At 26.1% G+C, this 23,099-nt stretch overlaps 5 protein-coding genes across 5 annotated transcripts; 1 reads left to right on the top strand and 4 right to left on the bottom strand.

Moving 5' to 3' along the window:
* Positions 1–1,676: 1,676 nt before the first annotated feature.
* LOC132919682 (uncharacterized) lies at positions 1,677–2,609 on the bottom strand. Its single transcript, XM_060981457.1, has 3 exons — positions 2,541–2,609; positions 1,993–2,142; positions 1,677–1,850 (listed from the first exon to the last, which is right to left on the bottom strand). The coding sequence occupies exons 1-3, from the start codon at positions 2,607–2,609 to the stop codon at positions 1,677–1,679; spliced, it is 393 nt and encodes a 130-aa protein (XP_060837440.1).
* Positions 2,610–4,988: 2,379 nt separating this feature from the next.
* LOC132922416 (uncharacterized) lies at positions 4,989–6,495 on the bottom strand. Its single transcript, XM_060985924.1, has 4 exons — positions 6,362–6,495; positions 5,796–5,945; positions 5,499–5,660; positions 4,989–5,236 (listed from the first exon to the last, which is right to left on the bottom strand). Exons 1-4 carry the CDS (start codon positions 6,428–6,430, stop codon positions 5,048–5,050), a joined length of 570 nt encoding a protein of 189 aa, XP_060841907.1. The 5' UTR covers positions 6,431–6,495; the 3' UTR covers positions 4,989–5,047.
* A 3,276-nt stretch (positions 6,496–9,771) lies between these two features.
* Positions 9,772–11,143, bottom strand: LOC132919112 (uncharacterized). Its single transcript, XM_060980458.1, has 4 exons — positions 11,075–11,143; positions 10,598–10,747; positions 10,294–10,455; positions 9,772–9,981 (listed from the first exon to the last, which is right to left on the bottom strand). The coding sequence occupies exons 1-4, from the start codon at positions 11,141–11,143 to the stop codon at positions 9,772–9,774; spliced, it is 591 nt and encodes a 196-aa protein (XP_060836441.1).
* Positions 11,144–12,097: 954 nt separating this feature from the next.
* Positions 12,098–14,890, bottom strand: LOC132921539 (uncharacterized). The gene is made up of 4 exons (XM_060984608.1): positions 14,689–14,890; positions 14,300–14,446; positions 13,870–14,031; positions 12,098–12,520 (listed from the first exon to the last, which is right to left on the bottom strand). Exons 1-4 carry the CDS (start codon positions 14,755–14,757, stop codon positions 12,329–12,331), a joined length of 570 nt encoding a protein of 189 aa, XP_060840591.1. The 5' UTR covers positions 14,758–14,890; the 3' UTR covers positions 12,098–12,328.
* Positions 14,891–19,872: 4,982 nt separating this feature from the next.
* On the top strand, positions 19,873–22,766 carry LOC132919111 (uncharacterized). The gene is made up of 4 exons (XM_060980457.1): positions 19,873–20,273; positions 21,014–21,220; positions 21,295–21,684; positions 22,345–22,766. Exons 1-4 carry the CDS (start codon positions 19,873–19,875, stop codon positions 22,658–22,660), a joined length of 1,314 nt encoding a protein of 437 aa, XP_060836440.1. The 3' UTR covers positions 22,661–22,766.
* Positions 22,767–23,099: the final 333 nt, after the last annotated feature.

Here is a 23,099-nt window from a genome sequence, read left to right as displayed (position 1 = left end):
CACGTGAAAATTATTTAAAATTTTACTAACAAACTTTAAATTATGTTTTCAGTTTCTTCGAGTGAATGAAAAATAATGGTAATGATTTATAGTATCTACGGTGTTATGGTTTTGAATAACAAGAAAATAAGTAAATTATTTGATGAGAAATCTTTATTTTATGTGTGAATATTTTATTTTGTAAAAATTTAAACTCAAACAATTAAGATAGTTTAGTCTACTTCTTCAGTTGTTTCTAAAAGTATTTCAATTGATTTTTCATTGTTTTTTTTAATAATTTATTTTATATAACTCAAACAATTTGCTAATCGACCACCATGAGAATTTCCTATCGGGAGTTGTTTCAGCTTTGACTGAAAATAAACTTGCTTCCCAGAGTTCTTTCATAAAAACTCTTCTTACTTCATTACATTGGATATTAATAAACTAATATTAGTTACCCTAAGATCTTACTATTTGTTCACTCGTCCATCAGTTCAATACGGTGTATCGTACCTAGACATAAAAAGTTGAACCATTTAATTAAAGTTACCACTTGATTTGTCACCATTTCCGAAAAAAGGTAATCATTGCTTACACAATATTAAATCAAATAGAATTATAATTATTTTAATATTAAATCATTGTTTGTGAACTGATTTGATCACAACTTGTATTTTTGTGATATATTATTTGATTCTTTTATTAAATTTCGGTAATCATTAAATCAGATTTCTTTAATAAAAAAACTAAAGTCCTGATCCAATGTATAGTCCCAGATTATGTTCTAGGTAGGTACCTAAATATTGAATATTAAATACATCTTCGTATGTATAAAAAAAGATTTTGAACAATAAGACTAATTTAAAAAAAAAATTAATTATTTAAATTTGTTGAATAATTATTGTTATATTTACAATTTTGAACTACTTTAAACATTATATAATAATAAATGCAGCCAAAGAGACAGTGTTTAACTTCTGAAAAATATTAAAGTAAAACTGTCTTCTTAAATAAATAAAATACGACATATATAATAAGGAATATTATATTATTGTATATTATTGAGCTCAATGTATTGAACATTATTAGGTATGTTAAATAATAAATAAATATATAGTGTTGAATAAATAGATCTAATTTATTTTATATTTAATTACCTGTAGGTCAATTTAATAAATAACAAATTATAGTTTTAAAATAGATTTGATTTTTTTTCTGTAACCAAAAAATGATACTTCAACCGTGAAACTACCAATAAATATATCATCAGCATACAAATGTTGAACTACTCTCCATTGGTAATCAGTTGCTAGAGGATACCACAATAGTATCGCATTAATATCAGCAGTTCCATTATTTATTTTATAATGTACCTAAATTTTAAAAGTAATTACTATTAAACTTTATGATTTAGAAAACTTAAGTATATTATAATATTATTTATTTTATTTGGTTAAAATTGTGAGTGTACGTATGTTCTAGCATTTTAAATACTGTAGGCAAATTCTAGCATTCTGTTAAGTATAATTTACTTGTAATTATAATGTGTTGTAAAAATTTAAATCCTACGTATTTGTAATTAAATATACAAAAATATTACGTCTGAACAAAAATATTTTTTACCATTGTCAGTATCATAATACAATATTTTCGTCATTAAAATCAAATGCAAAACACCTATTTAATATAATTTATTACTTTCTTACTTTATCTATTGGACATTGCATCGGTGGATCAAACGAACTATACCAACGGGACCACATTTGGTACTTGTCCTTTAATTTAGGACAGATATCTGTTAATATCCAAGTTTGAAAGTATTCACAGTTAATGCCGTCAGGATCACAACGATGGAAAACTCCAACAACCTATAACAAGAGATTATACTCGAATTAAATTTATAGCAAAACTACTAGAACTTAGAATTATATCATTGCGTCAATAGTTAACAAGCAGTAGTAGAAATTTAAATATAATATATTCTTCGTCAATGGTTTTATTTTTACTTACTTTGTTTATAATTTCTTTCGTATTTATTGTAAGTTTTCCATTTATATATTGTTCATATTTATAATGATCGATCGTATAATAATCCATAGTTATGTTAGGTTTTGCATATATTTTTTTAAAACGCATAGTGTAAGTTAACAATGGATTGAACTAAAAATTATAATAAAATATATATTTTGTATAAACATAAAAAGTGGTCAAGAGAAATAATTTGTAGATGCACCTGCTTATTCATACTTTATTATTATTATTATATCGTTCGAGGCTTTAAAGTTGTAGTAACTTACATCTTTCTGATAAAATATACAATAACACCATTGTAATAAAATTTAGTTAGGTAAAATTGTCAATTTATAACTATGTTTTTATTAGTTCTTCATATTTAATTACAACTACTAAATTGACGTTAATTTTAATTCAACAATAGTTGTGCCATAAGATTATGATAAATTAATTTGTGCTGTATGTCAATTGTAAATACTATACTTTCGGAATTATTCTAAAAAAATATAAATTACACATAAGTTTACGAAATAATAAATACTTACAGACATAACATTTAAGACAAGTGCTCCAGTTACAATAAAATATATCGCCATCTTTAAATATTTTATCATTATTATTTTATTGTTGATTGCTGTGCTATGTATTTATATATTTCCTTATAACAGATTGATATAGTGTCTATATTTTATGACGGTAAAAATGAATATAAAATAGTTTGAATCAAATATTATAGTATACTTCAAACGTATATTATCTGTCTAAACAGATCGGCGATTGGCCATGACAATTTTAGAACTAAAATCTATTATTTTGTGAAACATTGTTATATTATACTAATTTCTGTTTAGTCAGTTTTTTTAAACATATTCTGCTGCTATGTACTTATTTACATACGATACAAAATATTCTTAAATGTATGTACCATAAATAAAACGTTGATAAAATTACTTATATTATGACAATAAGTTGAATTGCATATTAATAAACACTAATATTTCAATTATTTATTGGCTGTAATTTTAATGTAATATATCACAAGAACAAATTTTTGGTTAGTATATATTTAAATTTTTTAGTTGTAGAATGATCTTTACCTAAGAGGAACTTTAAATTATATTTTAAATTTTTTTGAGTGAATAAAAAATATTAATAATAATATTACAATTATCTACGATGTTTGGTTTTCGATTGACAAGAATGTAAGAATATCATTTGATGAGATATGTTTATTTTCTGCGACAATTTTTTATTTCGTGAAAATTTAGACATAGTTAATATCCCTTTAAAAAAATAAAAATTACTATATGAAATTACTGTGAATTCTATTTTAAAATAAATCATATTAATTTTTTATGAGGAACCTTGTATTAGATTATCTCTAATATTTGCCAACCAGATTAAAGTTATTATCAAAAAAAAACATTTTTTTTTCTAGTATATTGTATTAACCGTGTATTGGCATACAAAATAATACACTATTATAATTGTTGAATTAACACATTCATCGCTTCGTTCGGAATCTAATGATCCATGGAAGATGAAATGCTATATTATTATACAATGGTATCTAGTAAGTTTTAAGTAAACTTTGGTATCGACGGCACTGTCCTGAAAGATAATTCTTAGTGTTTGGGCAGTGGTGGTAGTGGTCCCTCCTGCAAGCCCCCCCTCGGCTTGCTTCATTAATTTGCTAACTCTAAAAAATAATATTATTTGATTTATCGTATTATTGATATTATTTTTTATTAACATTTAACATAAAATTCATAAAATATAAGTTAACAATCTTAGGATTTATAGTTCTTCATCCGTACATTCAGTATAAAATGAAAATATTTGGTATTGGTCAACACCTCACACATAACAGTAGGTATTTTAATTTAGGTAAAATATGACTTACGGACAAGAGTATTTAATTTTTAGTAGTAAAAATGCATTATTATGATAATTAACCATTTTTGATTTTTCTTTTTTTATTTCCATCCACTGTGTAACAATTTTATACTTACATGTTACTAGCGAAATCGTATGGCTGTTAAATATCAAATTATCATCTGAACCCTATATCGATTGTAGTTAAAATTTCAATAAGTTGTCTATCTGTTCCCAGTGTAATTTTTTCTACTCCTTCAGCTTGTTATTATTAAAAACTTTTTTTTTTTTTTAACGCAAACAAACTTCTTATCGATCACCATGAACGATCATCATTGAGGCCTGTAGCGTGGGCCTAAATATGTGATGCTCTAAGATATTTTTAATTAAAATTACAATTACCATTTTATTCATCACCATCTCCAAGAAAGTGTAATCATTGCGTATACAATATCTTCGTGTTACATCAAATGAAATTATAATTCTTTGAGTATTTAACTATTTTTCGTGTACTAGTTTTTAGATTCTTTTCTTTTTGATACATTCATAATAACATCAATATGATTTGACTTTATAATTATGTTGTGGTAATAATTTTAACCAGCCTTATGTAATAAAAAGCCAAGTAATAAATAAATAAAAATATTTTAATATATAATTAAATTTTAAAATAATATCAAATGTGACCACTGTTTAACTTGGGGGGGGGGGGGGGGGGTGAACAACTTCCATGAAAGTTCCTAGTCTTCTATTAAGTCTGTAGCTGTTTGTTGAATTTTAAATTCAATGATAAATCGTAGTTTACAAAAATTGATTTTGAACAATAAGAATAAATGTTTCAAAATTGTCATAAAATAATATTTGTTGAATAACTATTGTTTCATATTTATAAATATAATTTTTGAGATTATTTTGTTTAAACACCTAAAAGCATAATATTTTCATTCCAGCAAAAATGCAAAAAGGGACAATGTTTATGCTTTTGAAAAATATTAAAATAAAAATGTCTTTTTAATTAAATTAAATACAAATTATTTAATAATTAATTGATATATTTTTTATGTAAATGTATTGAACAATATAATGTTAAATAATATATATATAAATATAGTGTTGGATAAATAGTACTAATTTGTTTATATTTAATTACCTATAGCTCAATTGAATAAATAAGAGATTATACTTTTAAAATAGATTTGATTTTTTTTCTGTAACCAAAAAATGATCCTTCAATCACGACACTACCAATAAATATATCATCAGCATACATATTTTGAACTACTCTCCATTGGTAATCAGTTGCTTCAGGATACCACAATAGTATCGGAGCAATATCAACAGTTCCATTTTTCATTGTATACTTTCCCTAAATTTAATAAGTAATTACTATTAAAGTTTATGATTTAAGACACTGTACATTCTGACAAGTAGAATTTACTTCTAATAATAATGTGTTATAAATAATTTAAATCTATGTATTTATATTATACATACGAAAATATTTCCACCAAACAAAAAAAATAGATGTATTATTAACTGTTGTGAATATTATAACACAAAAACTCTATCATTACAATCAAATTTAAAATAACTATCTAATATAACATTATAATATACTACTCCCTTACTTTATCTAACGGACAACGCATCGGTGGATCAAACGAATCGTACCATCGGGTCCATATTTGATTTTTTTCTTTTAATTTATTACAAAGACCAGTTACCGTCCACCTCTGGAAGTATTCGCAATTAATTCCTTCTGAGTCACACCGATTAAATACTACGACAACCTACAAAATTAGATTATATAACATATAAAATATGTAAAGCATAACAACTAGATGTATATCAATGCAGCAATAATGAATAAGTAGCAGTAGAAATTTAAATATATACTCGTCATCAATGGTTTTATTTTTACTTACTTTGTTTATAAGTTCTTTCGTATTTATTGAAAATTGTCCATTTATATATTGTGCATCTCTATATTGATCGAATGTATAATGATGCATAGTGAAGTTATGTGTTACATAGAATTTTTTAAAACGTATAGTGTATGTTAACATTGGATTGAACTAAAAATCATTACAAAACATACATTAAGTAGAAGCATAACTTGCAGTGCACCAGAAAAGTATTTTGTAGATATACCAGCCAATTCATATTATTATTCAATGCATTCAAATTAAAGTACTTAACTTTAAGCATTCTAATAACATATCTTCACCGTTGTAATAAAATTTGTAATAGTTAGGGAAAATAATCAATTTTTAATTATGTAAATATTTGTAATTTTCTTTTTTATCAAATATATACTGTATACATGTAATATTTTTTTTAAATTTTGAATCAAAACTACTAATTTAACGTTAATTTTGATTCAACAATTAATGTGTCATATGATTATTAGTTAAAATATTGTGCATATCATTGGCACTACTATCGAGTATATTAAAAAATAAATAAAATATACGTAATAATAAATACTCACAGATATAGTGTTTATAAAAAGTTCTCCAATAAGAATAAAATATAATGCCATCTTCAAACATATTGCCATTATTTTCTTGTTGTTCTATGTATTAAAATAATTTCTGGTAACAGACAGATATTGTCTGTAGTTAATGACAGTAAAAATGATAGTAAAATTGTGTGATTTAAATATTATAATATATACTTCAAACACATAATATCTGTCTAAACAGATCAGGGATTGACCATGAAACATTCTGATTAATAGCTATTATTTTGTGAAACATTGTCATATTATACTAATTTCGGTGTTTTTATACCTACGTCATATTCTGCTGCAATTACCCATGTACTTATTTACCATGCGATATAATATTCTTAAATTTATGTACGATAAATAAAACTATGATAAAATTACTAATATTATTACAATAATTTGAATTACATACTAGTAAACACTAATATTTTAATTTTATTATTTTCTGGAATTTCAATGTAGTATGTCACAGGAACAAATTAATCTTTGAAATATCTTACCAATTTTATTGAATGTTGTATAAAACAAGGCTTGCTCGCCTTTTATTTGCATTATAAATCATAAATATCATACATTTACATAAAACATACATTCAACAGACTCGACATTGATTTGCGGAATAACACACATTTTCTGATATAATCATAACATATTACAGTAAGAAAATAATCGATACTATTTCGGCGTTGATACAAAGATTTCGCTACATATATTACGACTTCAATTATTAACACTGCATATAATTTTATAAAGTAGTCGAGGTAGGAAAAAATCGTAGTAGTCTGCTGCGCTGTTGCATAGCCCATCACTGAGTAATGATGGCTTAGCGTAGCTGCACATGTTGGCCGTCTTCGACTGGTTCTCGTTCTTCCGGTCTCGATGATATTCTATATATCTTCGGACCGTAAACTGAGCTAAACTGTATATTGATATTGGTTCGGTCTGGTCGCATCGGGTTAGGTTATCTGTACTCTTGTGCTTACTATTGGTCGGAAGCTACTGTGGTTACGTGTATTGGTTTCATTCACATAACTCTGCCAAACTTGTGTTTTTGGTCGTAATTGCTGGATGATACATTTTCATAATGGCGTTGTTTTAAATTGTTACCACAATAATTAACAAGAGAATATATAATGAACTTAAAATGTTAATTATTTGTAGGTTCCTATACGGTACCGGGTCAGAACCGAATTAGTAGATCATAACGATTAACGACATCGCTATATAATATGTGCTATTATCAATGAGAGTTGTTTCGTTACAATGTTATGGATTAAATATTAGTAGTAATAATATAATAATAAAAATAATTATTATTTATGACCAATAAATAGTTTTACCTTTAAATAGTATGTAACAATCGTTATATCATTACTTATATTTTAGAAAAATAATATTTACAATAGGTATAAATTATATTAACCTATTTATTTTATACATAACGTGTACATATTGACTAGATATTAAGTCTCCTCCGCTTTGTCCCATATTTAATATTATAAGTTATTATTATTATTTCCGTCATACTGACCAGAACTCAAAGACAGAGCCCTCCTAAATTGGGGTTTTCACCTTGTTTCTAAGTAATGATAAACCTTTATGTATTGATTATTATTGGACCAATCTACACTTCTTTGTAATTTAAAAATCCTAAATACCCTTTTTCCTCCGGAGCTAACAATTTCCTCGTAGTTCTCTGAATGTTGTATATTAAACGCATCATCATCTCTGACCACGTTACAATTATTTTAAATTTTATTAACGTTAATATTCTTTATTTAAGTATCGAATTTTGCCATAATTTTTAGTTTAATTGTGTATAAAAACAAGTAAAGTATACATATTTTTAAATATCGAATATTCAATTATAAAATGAACTTTAGAATGTTTATGAAGAACTTTAAATTATATTTTCAATTCCTTTGAGTGATTGAAAGAATTTGATAACGATTTATAGTATACACGTTGTGTCAATGTTTTGTGTTTGAATTACAAGAAAATAAGAAAATCATTTGATAGGAAATCTTTATTTTCAGCATGAATATATTATTTCGTGAAAATGTCAACTTTAAACAATTAGTTTAGTCTACTTTCTCAGTTATTTATAAAAGTATTTTAAATAATTTTTCATTGTTATTATTAATAACTTATTTATAAAAAGAGTACAAACTGTTAATCGATCATTGTGAGTACTATCGGGGGTTGTATCAGCTATGACTGACATTAAACAAGCTTCCTGGACTACTTTCATAAAAATTATTCTTACTTCTTTTTTAGGAAACCAATAAATTAATTTTACATACGTTAGCCTATGAATTTGATATTCTAAGTTCCTAACGATTATTCACTTAACCGGCAGTTCATAAAGAATTGAATTTAGCCATAAGTTGAACTATTTGATTAAAGTTACCACTTGATTGGTTACCATCTCCGAGAAAAGGAACTCATTGTTTACACAATATGTTCGTAGTTCGTCAGTTCATGATAAATCAAATACAACTATAATTATTTGAATTTAAAAATTATTGTTTGTGAACTAGTTTAATTAAAACTTGTCTTTTTGATATACTAATAATAACGTGAATAATACTTGACTCTTTTATTAAATTTTTATAATCGTTTAAACAAGATTTGAGTGATAAATAACTAAAATCCTGATCCAATATATAGCCTCTATATACAGTAATTACACGTAGTGGAGTAAACACCGACGACCGATGTCTGAAATCCGCATAATGACAAACACCCCAGTCTATTTCTATCACCTCAGATTGAAAGTGTGAATATTAGTATCCTATGTATATATTTTAATAAATTATAACTTTATGTTAGAAGGCAAAAATAATACAAATTATTAATTGAAACCAATGGATTTATTTTTAAGAGAATAATAATATTTAATTTATAACTAAATTGTTAAATTAATATAAGATGTGATCACCAACAAACTTGTAGGCCTGTAGGGGTATGACAACCTCCCCTCGAAGAAAGATCATGGTCTTCGATTAAGTTGAGACCTATGTGTTGAATTTTAAATACATCTTAATAGTCAAAAACGATTCTGAACAATAAAGCCAATTAAAAAAACAATAATTAATAATATTTGTTGAATAATTATTGTTATATTTTCATAAAGAACTGTTGTAGATTATTTTTTATTAACTACTCCAAACATTATATAATAATAAGTTCAGCAAAAGAGGCAATGTTTGAACTTATTATAATATTATAATAATAATGTATGTTTAGATAAATAAAATACAAAACATATAATAAGGAATTTTATAAAATATTGAACTTAATGTATTAAGAAATATAATGTTAAATTATATATATATATATATAGTGTTGGATAAATAGTACTAATCTTTTTCTATTCAATTACCTATAACTCAATTGAATAAATAAGAGATTATAGTTTTAAAATTGATTTGATTTTTTTTTCTGTAACCAAAAAATGATACTTCCATCGTGTAACTACCAACAAATATATCATCAGCATACATATTTTGAACTAATTTCCATTGGTAATCAGTTGCTTGAGGATACCACAATAGTATCGTGTTAATATCAGCAGTTCCATTTTTTACTTTATAATGTACCTAAATTTTAAAAGTAATTACTATTACATTTTAAGATTTAGGAAACTTAAGTTTATTATAATATTATTTATTTTATTTGGTTAAAATTGTGAGTGTATGTTCTAGCATTTTAAATACTGTAGGTAAATTCTGGCATTCTGCTAAGTATATTTTACTTGTAATTATAATGTTTTGTAAAAAATTGAAATCCTACGTTATTTGTATTTAAATATACAAAAATATTTTTTACCATTGTGAGTGTCATAATACAATATTTTCGTCATTAAAATCAAATGCAAAACACCTATTTAATATAATTTATTACTTTCTTACTTTATCTATTGGACATTGCATCGGTGGATCAAACGAACCATACCAACGGGACCACATTTGGTACTTGTCCTTTAATTTAGGACAGATATCTGTTAATGTCCAAGTTTGTAAGTATTCACAGTTAATGCCGTCAGGATCACAACGATGGAAAACTCCAACAACCTATAAAAAGAGATTATACACGAATTCAATTTATAGCAAAACAACTAGAACTTGGAAGTATATCATTGCGTCAATAGTTAACAAGCAGTAGTAGAAATTTAAATATAATATATTCTTCGTCAATGGTTTTATTTTTACTTACTTTGTTTATAATTTCTTTCGTATTTATTGTAAGTTTTCCATTTATATATTGTTCATATTTATATTGATCGATCGAATAATAATCTATAGTGAAGTTAGGTTTTACATCTAATTTTTTAAAACGTATAGTGTATGTTAACAATGGATTGAACTAAAAAATATAATAAAACATATATTTTATATAAGCATAAATTGTGGACCAGAGAAAATTAGTAGATGTATCTGCTAGTTCATGCTATTTTTCAACGCTTTAAAATTAAAGTAACTTAAATTATTCTAATATAATTTATCTACTCACTATTGTAATATAATTTTTAATCTTTAGATTAAACGATCAATTTATAATTATGTCAATATTTGTTCAAACAAAATATTTTCATCGAAATCTATAAAAATTAAAATAACTAAAAAAATTTGTTGGTTCATTCTAAAATAGAACAAATGTATCTATGTATCATACAATAATAAATATACTTACAGACAGAACATTTATTAAATAAGCTAAAATAAAAATATGATAAAACGCTGTCTTTAATATTTTAGACATTTTTTTCTCGTTTTTAGCGATTATCGTTTTCATATTGGCGCAATTTTTTGTTGTTATACAAATCGTTATCGCCTATGCACGATGACGACCTTAATTATTTTAAAATAATTTGGTTAAAATACTATGATATCATTCAAACGATTATTATCTGTTCAAACGACCAGCGATGGATTAATCAAATCAATATCTAAAATAAATTTGACGGTATCCATATAATATGAAATACATATTTAAATATTTGAATGTAATTTGATACTATAATTGGTCATCTATTTATTGTTCCTACGGATGGCGTGAGTTAATAAAAAACTACTGCATACAATTCTACAAAGGACAAATCATAGCCATTCATGCTATATTATAGCAATGTTTAGTAGTTATAGTTTGGCATATTTTGAATATATTTTGACGAAATTACCTATTTATTCATTTAAAACAAATGTATGCGCGATTGACGAAATCATGATAATAATTGTGATAAAAAATATACACACTTGAGTAGGTGTATTCACATCAATCACCATTCGTTTCGCAATAAGTATGATACATCTTTTCTATAACCTTATATAATTTTAATTAACTATTTTCACGCTAAACTAAATAGTTCTTATAATATATAAATGTTCTGGATTGTTTCTTTGTGTTTTGAATTTTTGAAATATTTATCAACATTGTTCATTTTTTATTAACATTTCAAAATATTAATTTATGTTTCATTTTATTCACGTTTAAATTATTTCACATTAAAATTATTATTATTTTTTTTTTAATGATCTTCAATTAACATCATCAGTAACGGCCATTAGATTTTATATTAATTACAACAAGTGTTATTTAAATTCAATTTTCAATTTTCAAAGTGTGACATGTATCCTATATATTTCTACGTACAATGTATGTATTGTATGTACATAAATATAATAAATCAGATATAAATTTTATTCAAATAAAAAGTACAAAAAAAAGTTTAAAGTTTATTTATTAAAATGTATAATGAGTATAATTATAACACCGTCATCCCATTTTCAGCCAAATACAAAAATATAATATAGTTAGTGATAAAATATATAATTAAGTTTTACAACATAAATATCAAGATGTAAGTGTTGTTTTTAATAAAATTAAATAGTCTGTTAATGGTTAAATAAATTGTAAAATATTTGTATGCGTAGAATGAATTACATTTTATTGTTTTGTTTGTTTTATGTTTCTTTTCCTGTAGCCAAACACTGATAGTTCAAACGTGTAACTACCTATATAACGTTCACCTGCAGCATAAAACTTTTGTGTCACTTTCCATTGATAGTTAACAATATCGGGATACCATCGAACCGCCGGCGCAAAATCAATAGTTCCATTTCGTATAAAAGAATTCACCTAAATATTTAAAATGTATTAATACTTACTTAAAAACAATTAACGAAATTAGGTTGGAACACGTGAATCTATGCCATAGATACTAATAAACAATATACCTATTGTATAATATTATATATTTAATTTATTCAGATTATTAATTTACGTTAGAATGTTAGATAAAACTTATAACACTATTACCTATAGTTAATTCAGAAAAATTGCTTATGCTCTATAAACAGACTGTATTTCTGATTTAATTAATTACAATTTTATTTTGAAAAAAATAACCTTTTTTCTGCCCTGCACATATATTAGTTTTGTATTTTTCATTTTATTATACCTTTATATTGATTTGTTAGTCTAACCTTTATAGTTTTTTTTTAACAAGAAATGCGCTGAACAATTATTTAAAACTATTATCCGCTAATTATATGAATAAAGTTTACTTTTATGTAATTACTCAGCAATATAACCTATTTACTATGTTAGGTAATTATATCGTAACTCAGTTAGACATATAAATGTTACCCGAAAACGCCGTACCTATGTAAATACATAAAGTGTATGATGCGGCGTTCTTGCATAGTACTTCTAATTTTTTTACTTTTTTTATTGTATTTTAGAATTCTGTAACACCAATTTATGAATAATCTTATATTACATTTTTAAGTTTAGTATTATAAAAAAAAACAATTTTATGAATTTCTATGTAGACAAAATATTTTGTACACTTATGATTTTGATGATTTCCTTTATAATTTGAATCAAAACACTAATCAAGTTTTGTTGAACATAATATTTATACTGACATTCCTAATATTCTTAATATTTATTTTAATATTGTAATGGGCGCGGCGAAAAAATTTAATACAAATAAAACGCATACCTTCCAATCTACTGCCCTTCGTATAATCACTAATGTATCATTCTATGTCTCAAACCACACCCTACAAACCAATTTAAGAATAAACACAATAGAAAAATAAGTAAAATTCTGTATATTCGATTCCGTTCCAGACTCTCCGGTCACTCAAATCCACTAATATCTGCTCTAGACTCTGACACCATTCCTGGTAACCCACCTCGCTGGCTGAATAGAAAATGGTATAGAGATTTAAAATCTTAAATAATCCAAATCAACCAAGCCTAATCAGGTCAAAAAGTGTTACCATTTGGTGTTTGCTTTTCTCGTGTGTGTATAAGTTATCACATTATATACCTAATACTTTATTATATCCAGATTTTAATTAATATATTATAATATTAATATATTAAAAATGATAATGTGAAATAATTTAAAAAAAATGTACATTAGATATATTTAAATAAATTCGCAAATAAAATTATATGAGAATAATATTTCTTACTTTTGTTACTGGACAATTTGGTTGTGGATCAAATGCTCTATACCAACTGGACCATATTTGATTCTTGTCCTTTAATTTAGGGCAAAGATCGGTTAAAGTCCATGATTGAAAATATTCACAGTTTACACCTTCTGGGTTACAACGTTGAAATACTACGACAAGCTTTAAAAATATTTACACACATGTATACTAAAATATAATATCATAATATAGTTTATAGATAATTATTAAATACTCTATAGTCTATACTATATAAATAATAACCTATATTTATTATATATATATTATAATAGCATAAGCATAATATGCAGATTCATAATAAAACATATTATATTAAATATTAAGTAAACGCTATAGTATTCTTAGGTCTTTTATTGTAGGAACTATTTGTTATTATAGGTATACCTATTAAATAGTATTATTTTCCCACCTTTTCTAATGGTTCTGGCGAGTCAAGTGCAATATATCCATTAACGAATTCCTTTTCTCTGTATTTATTGATTGTATAATTCCCAGTGAAATTGGGTTGAAAATACAATTTTTGAAATCGTATCGTATAAGTTAGCATTGGATTGTACTAAAATTATTACAGTTGTGTAAAAGCATTTATTCTTATACAGAGTGATTCACCAAGCATGCTCACCCACATTTTTTAAATTTTATAAACAAATCATTCAAATTCTAATACTCCTTAAGGAGTACAAAAAAGTCTTAAGAATTTTTAAATATGATCTTTAAGTTTATTTAAGAATGCTCGGTGAATCACTCTGTAATAGTAGAATAGAATATGAATTTTGAGAAAATGAGAATTATACTTACAGCTGCAAATATCACGTGTTCAAAGCATTTCCCAATAAAAATAATAAAAAGTAATTTTATGAAATACATTTTTATTTCTCTGCAATAGATGGCCTGTCACCAGTATATCTATGATTAAAGTATAGCTTGTTTAAACTTTTTATTTGAAATAAATGTTGATACGGTGCTTACACGAAATCAAGCACATAACTGAATTGTATTGTATTCGTTTACCTAACCAAATATTTGCGCTATTAGAAGTCAGTTATATTTAATAGAAATTAGATGTGAATAATTATAATAATAACATCATTATAATAATTGATCAGTTTGATAAAATCATTGAAATGACTGAGCATTAGTACTCCTTACTTTGAATACAATACATTTATATAATTGCCCGTAATGAGTAAGCCCGTCTATCGTTAGAATTTTTTTGTTCAATGAATTTTTGATTATTTGATAAACTTATTAAAAAAAAGTACCTACATTTATCATTTTACATGAAGTAATAATGAATGTGTTAGTGTTAAAATGATGCGTTTTTTCCATCATAACATTAAGTTTTGGAAGAAAAACACTGTTCAATTTAACTTTGAGGGTAGTTCAGAGCAAGAAATATAATATGATCTCTAAAGGCATTAACAAAATCCTAGTATATATCTTTTGAAATAATATGGAAGAACTAAATAAAAATTGCAAAAAAACGGAAATTATTATGTAATTTTTGACCAATTTTATTTTTATTATTGTGATAAAAATGAATATTTATTGTATATTATATATTTATATATATAATTATAAAAATATTTTGAACTATACTTGACTATTTTTATGATTAATATGTTGATAAAATATTTGTGTCTCGGTTAAATGCTTAAATATTTACCGTATAATATTTATTTTTTAATACTGAAATAAAATCCCTATAAATTGTTAGCATAGTAATTAAAAATATAAAAATATATAATCACAAATTTATTTTTAAGATTGATCATCACCCTTACCTTATTAGAATCGTTTTTCGTATATTGTATTGATTATACTTAATTAATTTGAATTTAAAATTTTATACATTTTTGGAATTAAATTTATAATATAATCAAAAACTTATTGAACAGTTTAAGGACAAATTAATTTGTTCATTATTAACAATTAAAACCTTTAAGACAATAGATCAATCTTATTAATTTTTATTTTTTAGTACCTATTATAGTAAAAATGTATTTTACTATTTAATTGGGTTATTAGCTTAAAAAATATATATTTGTTACACAATTGTATAAACAATGAGTTATACATGCAACTGATCATGATCGGTTTAAAAAAATAAAAATTCGTAATTTATTTGTTGTCATAATATACCTAATTAAATAATTATTTATGATAATTATCAGGTAACGGACTTAGCTGGTATTTATATATTTTTATAAATTGTCTAAAATATAAATATAGCAGAGTAAATTAAGAATTTGTGTATTTATAAGGTATATAAAAGAAACAGCATTTAATATTTTTTTATTTTATTTTTTTATACTGTTTAATTTTATTTTATGAAGTTTTCATTGCATGAAAAAAATGCTTTCTTTATTATTTTTCAAAACTTTAATTTTCTAATATATTAATATAATTTATAATGTAACTACTATATTTGTATTCATCATATATAGTGTGTACTTATATTGCTATATGAATAATAATAATATTATATGTTATCGTCTCCCGTACAATGTATATAATTAATTTAAAATATTACATACCAAACAAAATTATATCGGACATGAATGAGCAGTTTATCAGTTGACAGTTATCTAACCTTCGTGAAAACTGTAATAACTAAATTACGTAGGTACTGTATGGGTATGACCTCCAACCGCGGCCTATGAGTGGGAAATCAATTCTGCAAGCTTCAAAATCTGGATAATATAAGGCTAGTTCACTTATTATTTATTATTATTTACCTATACACAATTTCCAGGAATTCATGATCCTTAGAAATAAATAACATTACATTTCTTCGATGTACCAAATCATTAATCTAAGAACAAATTTAAAATATTTGCATCAATAAAAATGTACATTAGCAGTATAATTAGCAAGTTTAAGTAACATATTATAATTACAGAAATTATAAATCAATTAGAACGCTGTGATAATTTTTTTATTTAATTAAATTCTATATTTTTCAAAGTATAAAAATATAATATCGTATATTCTTTACGGTTGTATAGTAAATATTAACATGGCCGGTGAAAAATGTATACGACTATTGAACCGATTGATTTCTATCATAATAGTCGTTCGTCATCGATTACAGCCCATTTTGAAATTCAACAAGGGGCGCTAATAGTTTTAAGTAAGTGTATTTAAAACTGATAATAATTAGTAATAATATAAAGTTGGATAGATATAATAAACGAATTTTAGTATGTCGAATATTAATGAACATTTTTCCTTTTTTTTTTTTAAATTAGCTTATTGTAATATTATAGCCGTATAGGTAAGCTAAATATTAAAATAAAACAGCTTTATTCTAATGCAATTTTGTAAATTTAATAGGCTAAAAACAAATATAATGTGAATAACCTATAGAAATTAATTTCATATTTTAATTATACATTCATATAGAAATTATGTTATTTCTATTATAGGATCCGGAAGTTATTACTTATATTGTACTAAAAAATATATAAAATCGTATTATTTATTGCGTTGCATGTTATACATATAATTAACATGGTTTTACAGGTCATCTGTAAAAGTAAAAATACAGATAATTATTCACAAGACTGAATGATAAAGCACTCGTTACGGGTTTATTACTCGTGCACGAATGACAGATGATAATCCCGTGTTGTATTATTATAAGTTAAATAATAATAATATATTTAGAATTCTTATCGCGAACAAATCTTATCGGTAAAATTGCACACAATAATAATATGATATTCGTACATTGTATTAAATTATGAAATGTTTTTGCTTATACTTAAAATAAAAATAAAAATCATTTTTGTTTATAAAATAGCATTTATTTTAAAAACAATTATTGAGTATAAAAACTAATACATGATTAATGTACCAATAGTGGTTATGTGCAACCTAGGGGCGATGACATTTTAGTAAAGGGCCTCCAAAAATTTAGGTAATATGCTATGATGAAATAAATCCAATTTTAAGTTTACAAATAAACGATAAATTACCTAATAGAAAAAGAAATTGATATGGCAAATTTTGGTTTCCCAAATACCTATGCCATGAATCATGGTACAAAATACGTGGCGAGTAACCATTTTTTATAATAATTTATTAATATTACTCTTGTATAAAATGTTTTATATTACAAATTGTATAAGTTGTAAGAATAAAATCAACAGTTACCCCGTACTACTCATTAGAATATAATTATAGAATAATTCTTATTTTTTATAAAAAATAAAAAAAATTTTGAATTAAATCATGAATTCGTGAAAATGTTAATAGAATAAAGTAATTATTAATGTGTTCAATTAATTCTTCATATTCGTTGATTTTGAACAAAAACAACCGGATTTGTTGTAAATAATATAATTTTTAACCACGGTATCTAGTTTGAACGCTCATTCACAAAATTAATCTTTTGGATCTCTAAAATAATTAAATATATTTATGTAACTTTATTTTACAATTTTTACTTGATGGAGTGTATACGTTTCTTTACATTTAAAATCATTATTATCTATATAACAACGATTTAATTTATAAATACCATTGACAGACTGGATACCATAGTGTCCGAGGGGGAACCCAACTCATATTTTAGATTTCTAATTATAATCACTTTCTTGACATAGCAATAATACGTATAATGATTATCGTAAAATTATATTTCGACATTAATTTTAATTAATTAAATGAACTGTTGTCAGATCACAATTATATACGGTAAACAACGCTTAAATATTTTAAACAAATAACTCTCATCATTTTGAAAAACTTTTCGGTAAACCGGTACCTACTTGTCTCCATTAAAATTCTGTATCTACTATATATATATAAAAGACTCACCTTGAATTATATTAGTAAAAATCAACTTATTTTTAAAAGATTCTTTAATTATTTCAATCTTCTAGTGAAGATATAAACAGTCTTATTTGGGTGATATGAGTAGGTACGATAAAAAAGTGAAGACTAACATACACGGACATCGAATTGAATAGATATCAAGGCCGTACCTGGGAGGTGTTTTGGGGGTTCAACCCCCCCCCAAAAAAAAAAAAATTAATTTCCAATTACGTCCTTGATAGATATGCTTATTGTTTAGTACCTGACATACCTGCACTAAATTAGAAATTTTCATTCAACGAACATTTACACCAAAACCCGAAGAATATGTGCCATATTATATATACCAGACTTTATAAGTGACAATATAGTCACTTGTTTATAGGGCAAAAATTGTCAATACACAGGATGAACATATAACCCGGAACATGACTTGCGTGCATGATTGGAGACGATTGTCCAGGACAACTCCCTCTGATCGATCACCGGTATTTTAAGGTTCATCGTCAACAAAATAGTCATAAGTTTGCAAACTCAAAAAAAAATTCATATGGAGTTTATTAGTATGAAATGTATCGATGTCTAATGTGTACAGTGAATTCGCTATACGTATTATATTCTTATGTGGATATAATTCAGCAATAGGTCTTAGTGGTGTTATAGTTAATTATGTGTGAATATGCTATTGTATCGGTTAACCGTTAATCGTATCGTCTCTTAATTTATATAATATTATATACATATGTGCTATGTAACATAATGTTGTTACAATTCGATCACACCACTCAAGTCCCTCATCCCTCTCGGTCACATCGTGTCCGCCGTAGAATGGAATAAAACCCATCAGACTAAATATCAAAGGAACCCATTAGTACCTGCGAACACTCTCATAAACGGCTTTCGACTACGAGAAATACCCGAAAATAAACAGCGTTGACAAATGTATAACACGTTCAATCGCGCGGTGTGCGGTGTGCAGCGTTACCGAGTAACGGCGAATAACACGAAATTAAAAAGCTCGTCGTGTAAATAAAAAAAAATCTGTTGCCAATAACGATCGAGTGCCAATAATAAATAATCTAACACGATTATGCAATGAACCATCGAATCGGACGTCGGTTGTGCCCAAAGTAAAATATCTAAGACGGCGATCATTAAAATATGGACGAGTGCGTCGAGGTGACGGGATGCGGTTCGGACACCCGAAACGATGAGGACCAGACGGAGCTTTTAGACGTGATGGTGCTCAAGACTTGCGGGCAATTGGTGTTCGACCTGTTCAGGCGGTTCAGAAACAACGAAGTGGAGTCGACGGACGGTGACAGCACCGACACGATACCGTCGTCGACCGCCACCGCGGACGACTGCAGCGAGTCGTCGATCGGCAGCACGGGAGAGACGTACCTCGACGCGCTGATGGTCCGCGCGTTTGACAGGCTCTACGACGTGATGTCACGAGACCTGGAAAAAGCCGACCGGCGTTTTCAGACGCCACCAAAACTTCAGCTATACCACGAGCTGCAGAATTTCGTGTGCCATTATCAGTTGCATCAGATCAACAGGTATTAGTAATAACTATATAATGTAAGTGGTCGGCAAACGTTGGATTTGAGCAGAGAATATAAACCCGCGTTTCTCTTTGTTACACCTATTATTCCTAGCCCCCAGTCGTGTTCCCGAATTCGTATTTATTTTTCAAATCACGAACATTTTTATTTATTATTATTTAAATTTTTTATTGTGCTTATTAAAATGAATTTAGTTGTGTATGAATATATGAATTAGCATTTACATTTATTCGTTTAAATGACATTAAACATGTATCTAGCTTACATTTTAAGACATTCTTTATCTCCCCCTTCCTTTTTCAACACATTTTTACCACCATCACCTATCACGCCTATTAGCTCTATTCGTTCAGAATCTGACATGTTTTAACGCAATAACGCAGCCACACAGAATTGCAGGATTGCCAAATGTATTATTTGCGTTATTGAAGACAACTGCATTAGTATGTATACCTACTAACTGGTTTAAAATAATATTAATCAATCGTATCTGTTGATTACAATTAACTTTTATTCGTTTTTTTGTAATTAATCTGTTATGAATAAAACGAGATATCATCAAGGCCGATTATCTTGATTACTAAAATCTGTACCACGTCGAGTGCATTACTGGTATAGAAATACGTTTTATTTGAAATTATATTGTAGAGATTAGAGACGTATACAAGTATACAAACATGTTAAATTTCGTTTTGCCTACTAATAATAATTAACACATTATAAATAAATTAAAGATATGTTTTTGGAGACGAAAAGGTATGGAATTGGGGCCCAATGACTACGGACGCACTGACAACGGTCCGGGTTTGGAGACTAAAATTTGTCGATGAAACTAAAGTGCCAAATGGTCTGATGAAATCTTACAAAATTGCGACCGCTAGAAAAGAACTGCATCCGTTTGATGCGGCCATGGTCGCGTATGCCGTTTTTGGTTTTTTACTGTAACCAATTTTAAATAATTTTGATTTTGTTTTTTAACTCTATAATTTTGTTGTTTATATTTTATTTTTTTAAGAGGATACGATACCATAACTGATTACAACATTTTGTACATGTTTCGCAAAATTGAAGACATTTACAAACCATTAACTTTTCAATATGTTCATAATTCCGTGTTGCGGAACACTAGACTGTTTTTGGCAGATTGCGCTTCGGATGATGATGAAACATTTTTTGAATCTTTGGCAGACAATACAGATATCATCGACGTGTTTAATTGGATATTTGATTTAATGGCCGAGAATCCCGGGGCCGTCAATAAATTCACTGGAAACCCTTTTTCTGACGTTCAAAGTGTTGTAAGTCAAATTTACGACGTCGATGGAAAAAAAATGACTGCCAGCTATATAATAAAGTTACGAATATTTTATCGATGGATTTCAATGGAACTTTTCGATTTGCTAAGGTATGATTTAATTTATCTTTGATAAATGTACAAAAAAAAAAATAATAATATTTATAACCAAAAGTTAAGATAAGCTTTTAATTTTAGAACGGCATGTACTTTAAAGTTGTTTACTTTTATATTTATATCATTCATCATTATTTGAATCAGTAAAAAATTCAAAAAGTTCTTTAAATATTTATTATTTTTGGAGAATTTTTCCATTTTTATGTTTCTTTCCGTTTAAACATGTTTACAGTAGTAGAGTTAAATTTATTTTCTAGGGATTATAAATGTGAATAGTTTATAATTGGTCTTTGCAGTAAACAATATATTATTATGTATATTATATACATATCTACGATAAAATAAATAAATTTTACACGTTAAATTCTATTAATTTTTATATATTATTCGTATTTATCGTACTGTGAATCATATCTTTTTCATACGCATCATCACATTCCATTATTGTTTAATATATTTATGAATATACAATTTTGCAATAAAAACATTTTAAAATTGGAAAAAAAATGTATTTAATATATATTATTTATTATATTAATTATATTTTATAAAATTTTTACTAATTAAATAAATTATATTATTCGTTTTATACTGAAACTTTTTATATGGTTGATATCAGTTAATTTAATTCTGTACTTTTATCAAAATATTTAGTGGTAGAATTCGAGATCGTATGTCGTTATTGGATCACCACGTCAAACAGTGTCTATGCTGCTTAAGTGAAACATCCTGGTTGGAATTATTTGAAAACGTCTATGTGTACACGTTGAAATACTTTACAATGCTCCTCAACGAATACAACTGTCCGGAACACATGATGAAGACTTTTCTCGATTTGTGGAACAATGAAACATTAAAGGATATTATCAGGTTTTGTGTAAATAAACAGATTTGTGGCAACACATATCTAAATCATCGTGATAGCTCTACGGATTCGAACGAGAGCCTTGGATCGTCTAACTCGTCTTAGCATAATTATTAGACAGGGTTGAATTGAAGAAATAAAGTTAAACTATAATTGACGGACGCGTGCCTATTCTACAAAAATAAATAATTCTTATCTATACTATATTAATATAATATTATGATATAATATGATGTCGAACTTTTCATTTATAATATTATTGTTAAAATACGGCTGTTTTTTCCATCAGTTTATAGGCTACAGGTCTACCGCACCACAAATTTTCCATTCCAAAAGTTTCTTTCACAATTTATAATTTGTCCTACTTATAAGATTTTTGAGAACCCCCCCCCCAGTTCTCTGTCAATCTATTATTATATCTTCTATAATTATATTGCAATTACATATTGTAATTACAATTATTTCGCCCTTTTGCATGGTGTTTCAGGGCATTTACAACCATTTTCAAACGTCTTACTCTCAAAACGCATAATACCTTCGCGAA

The sequence above is a fragment of the Rhopalosiphum padi genome, chromosome 2, assembly GCF_020882245.1.
Source record: "Rhopalosiphum padi isolate XX-2018 chromosome 2, ASM2088224v1, whole genome shotgun sequence".
Taxonomy (NCBI): Eukaryota; Metazoa; Arthropoda; class Insecta; order Hemiptera; family Aphididae; genus Rhopalosiphum; species Rhopalosiphum padi.
The sequence above is the reverse complement of the archived record's forward strand: the minus strand, read 5'-3'. Positions and strand labels throughout refer to the sequence as shown.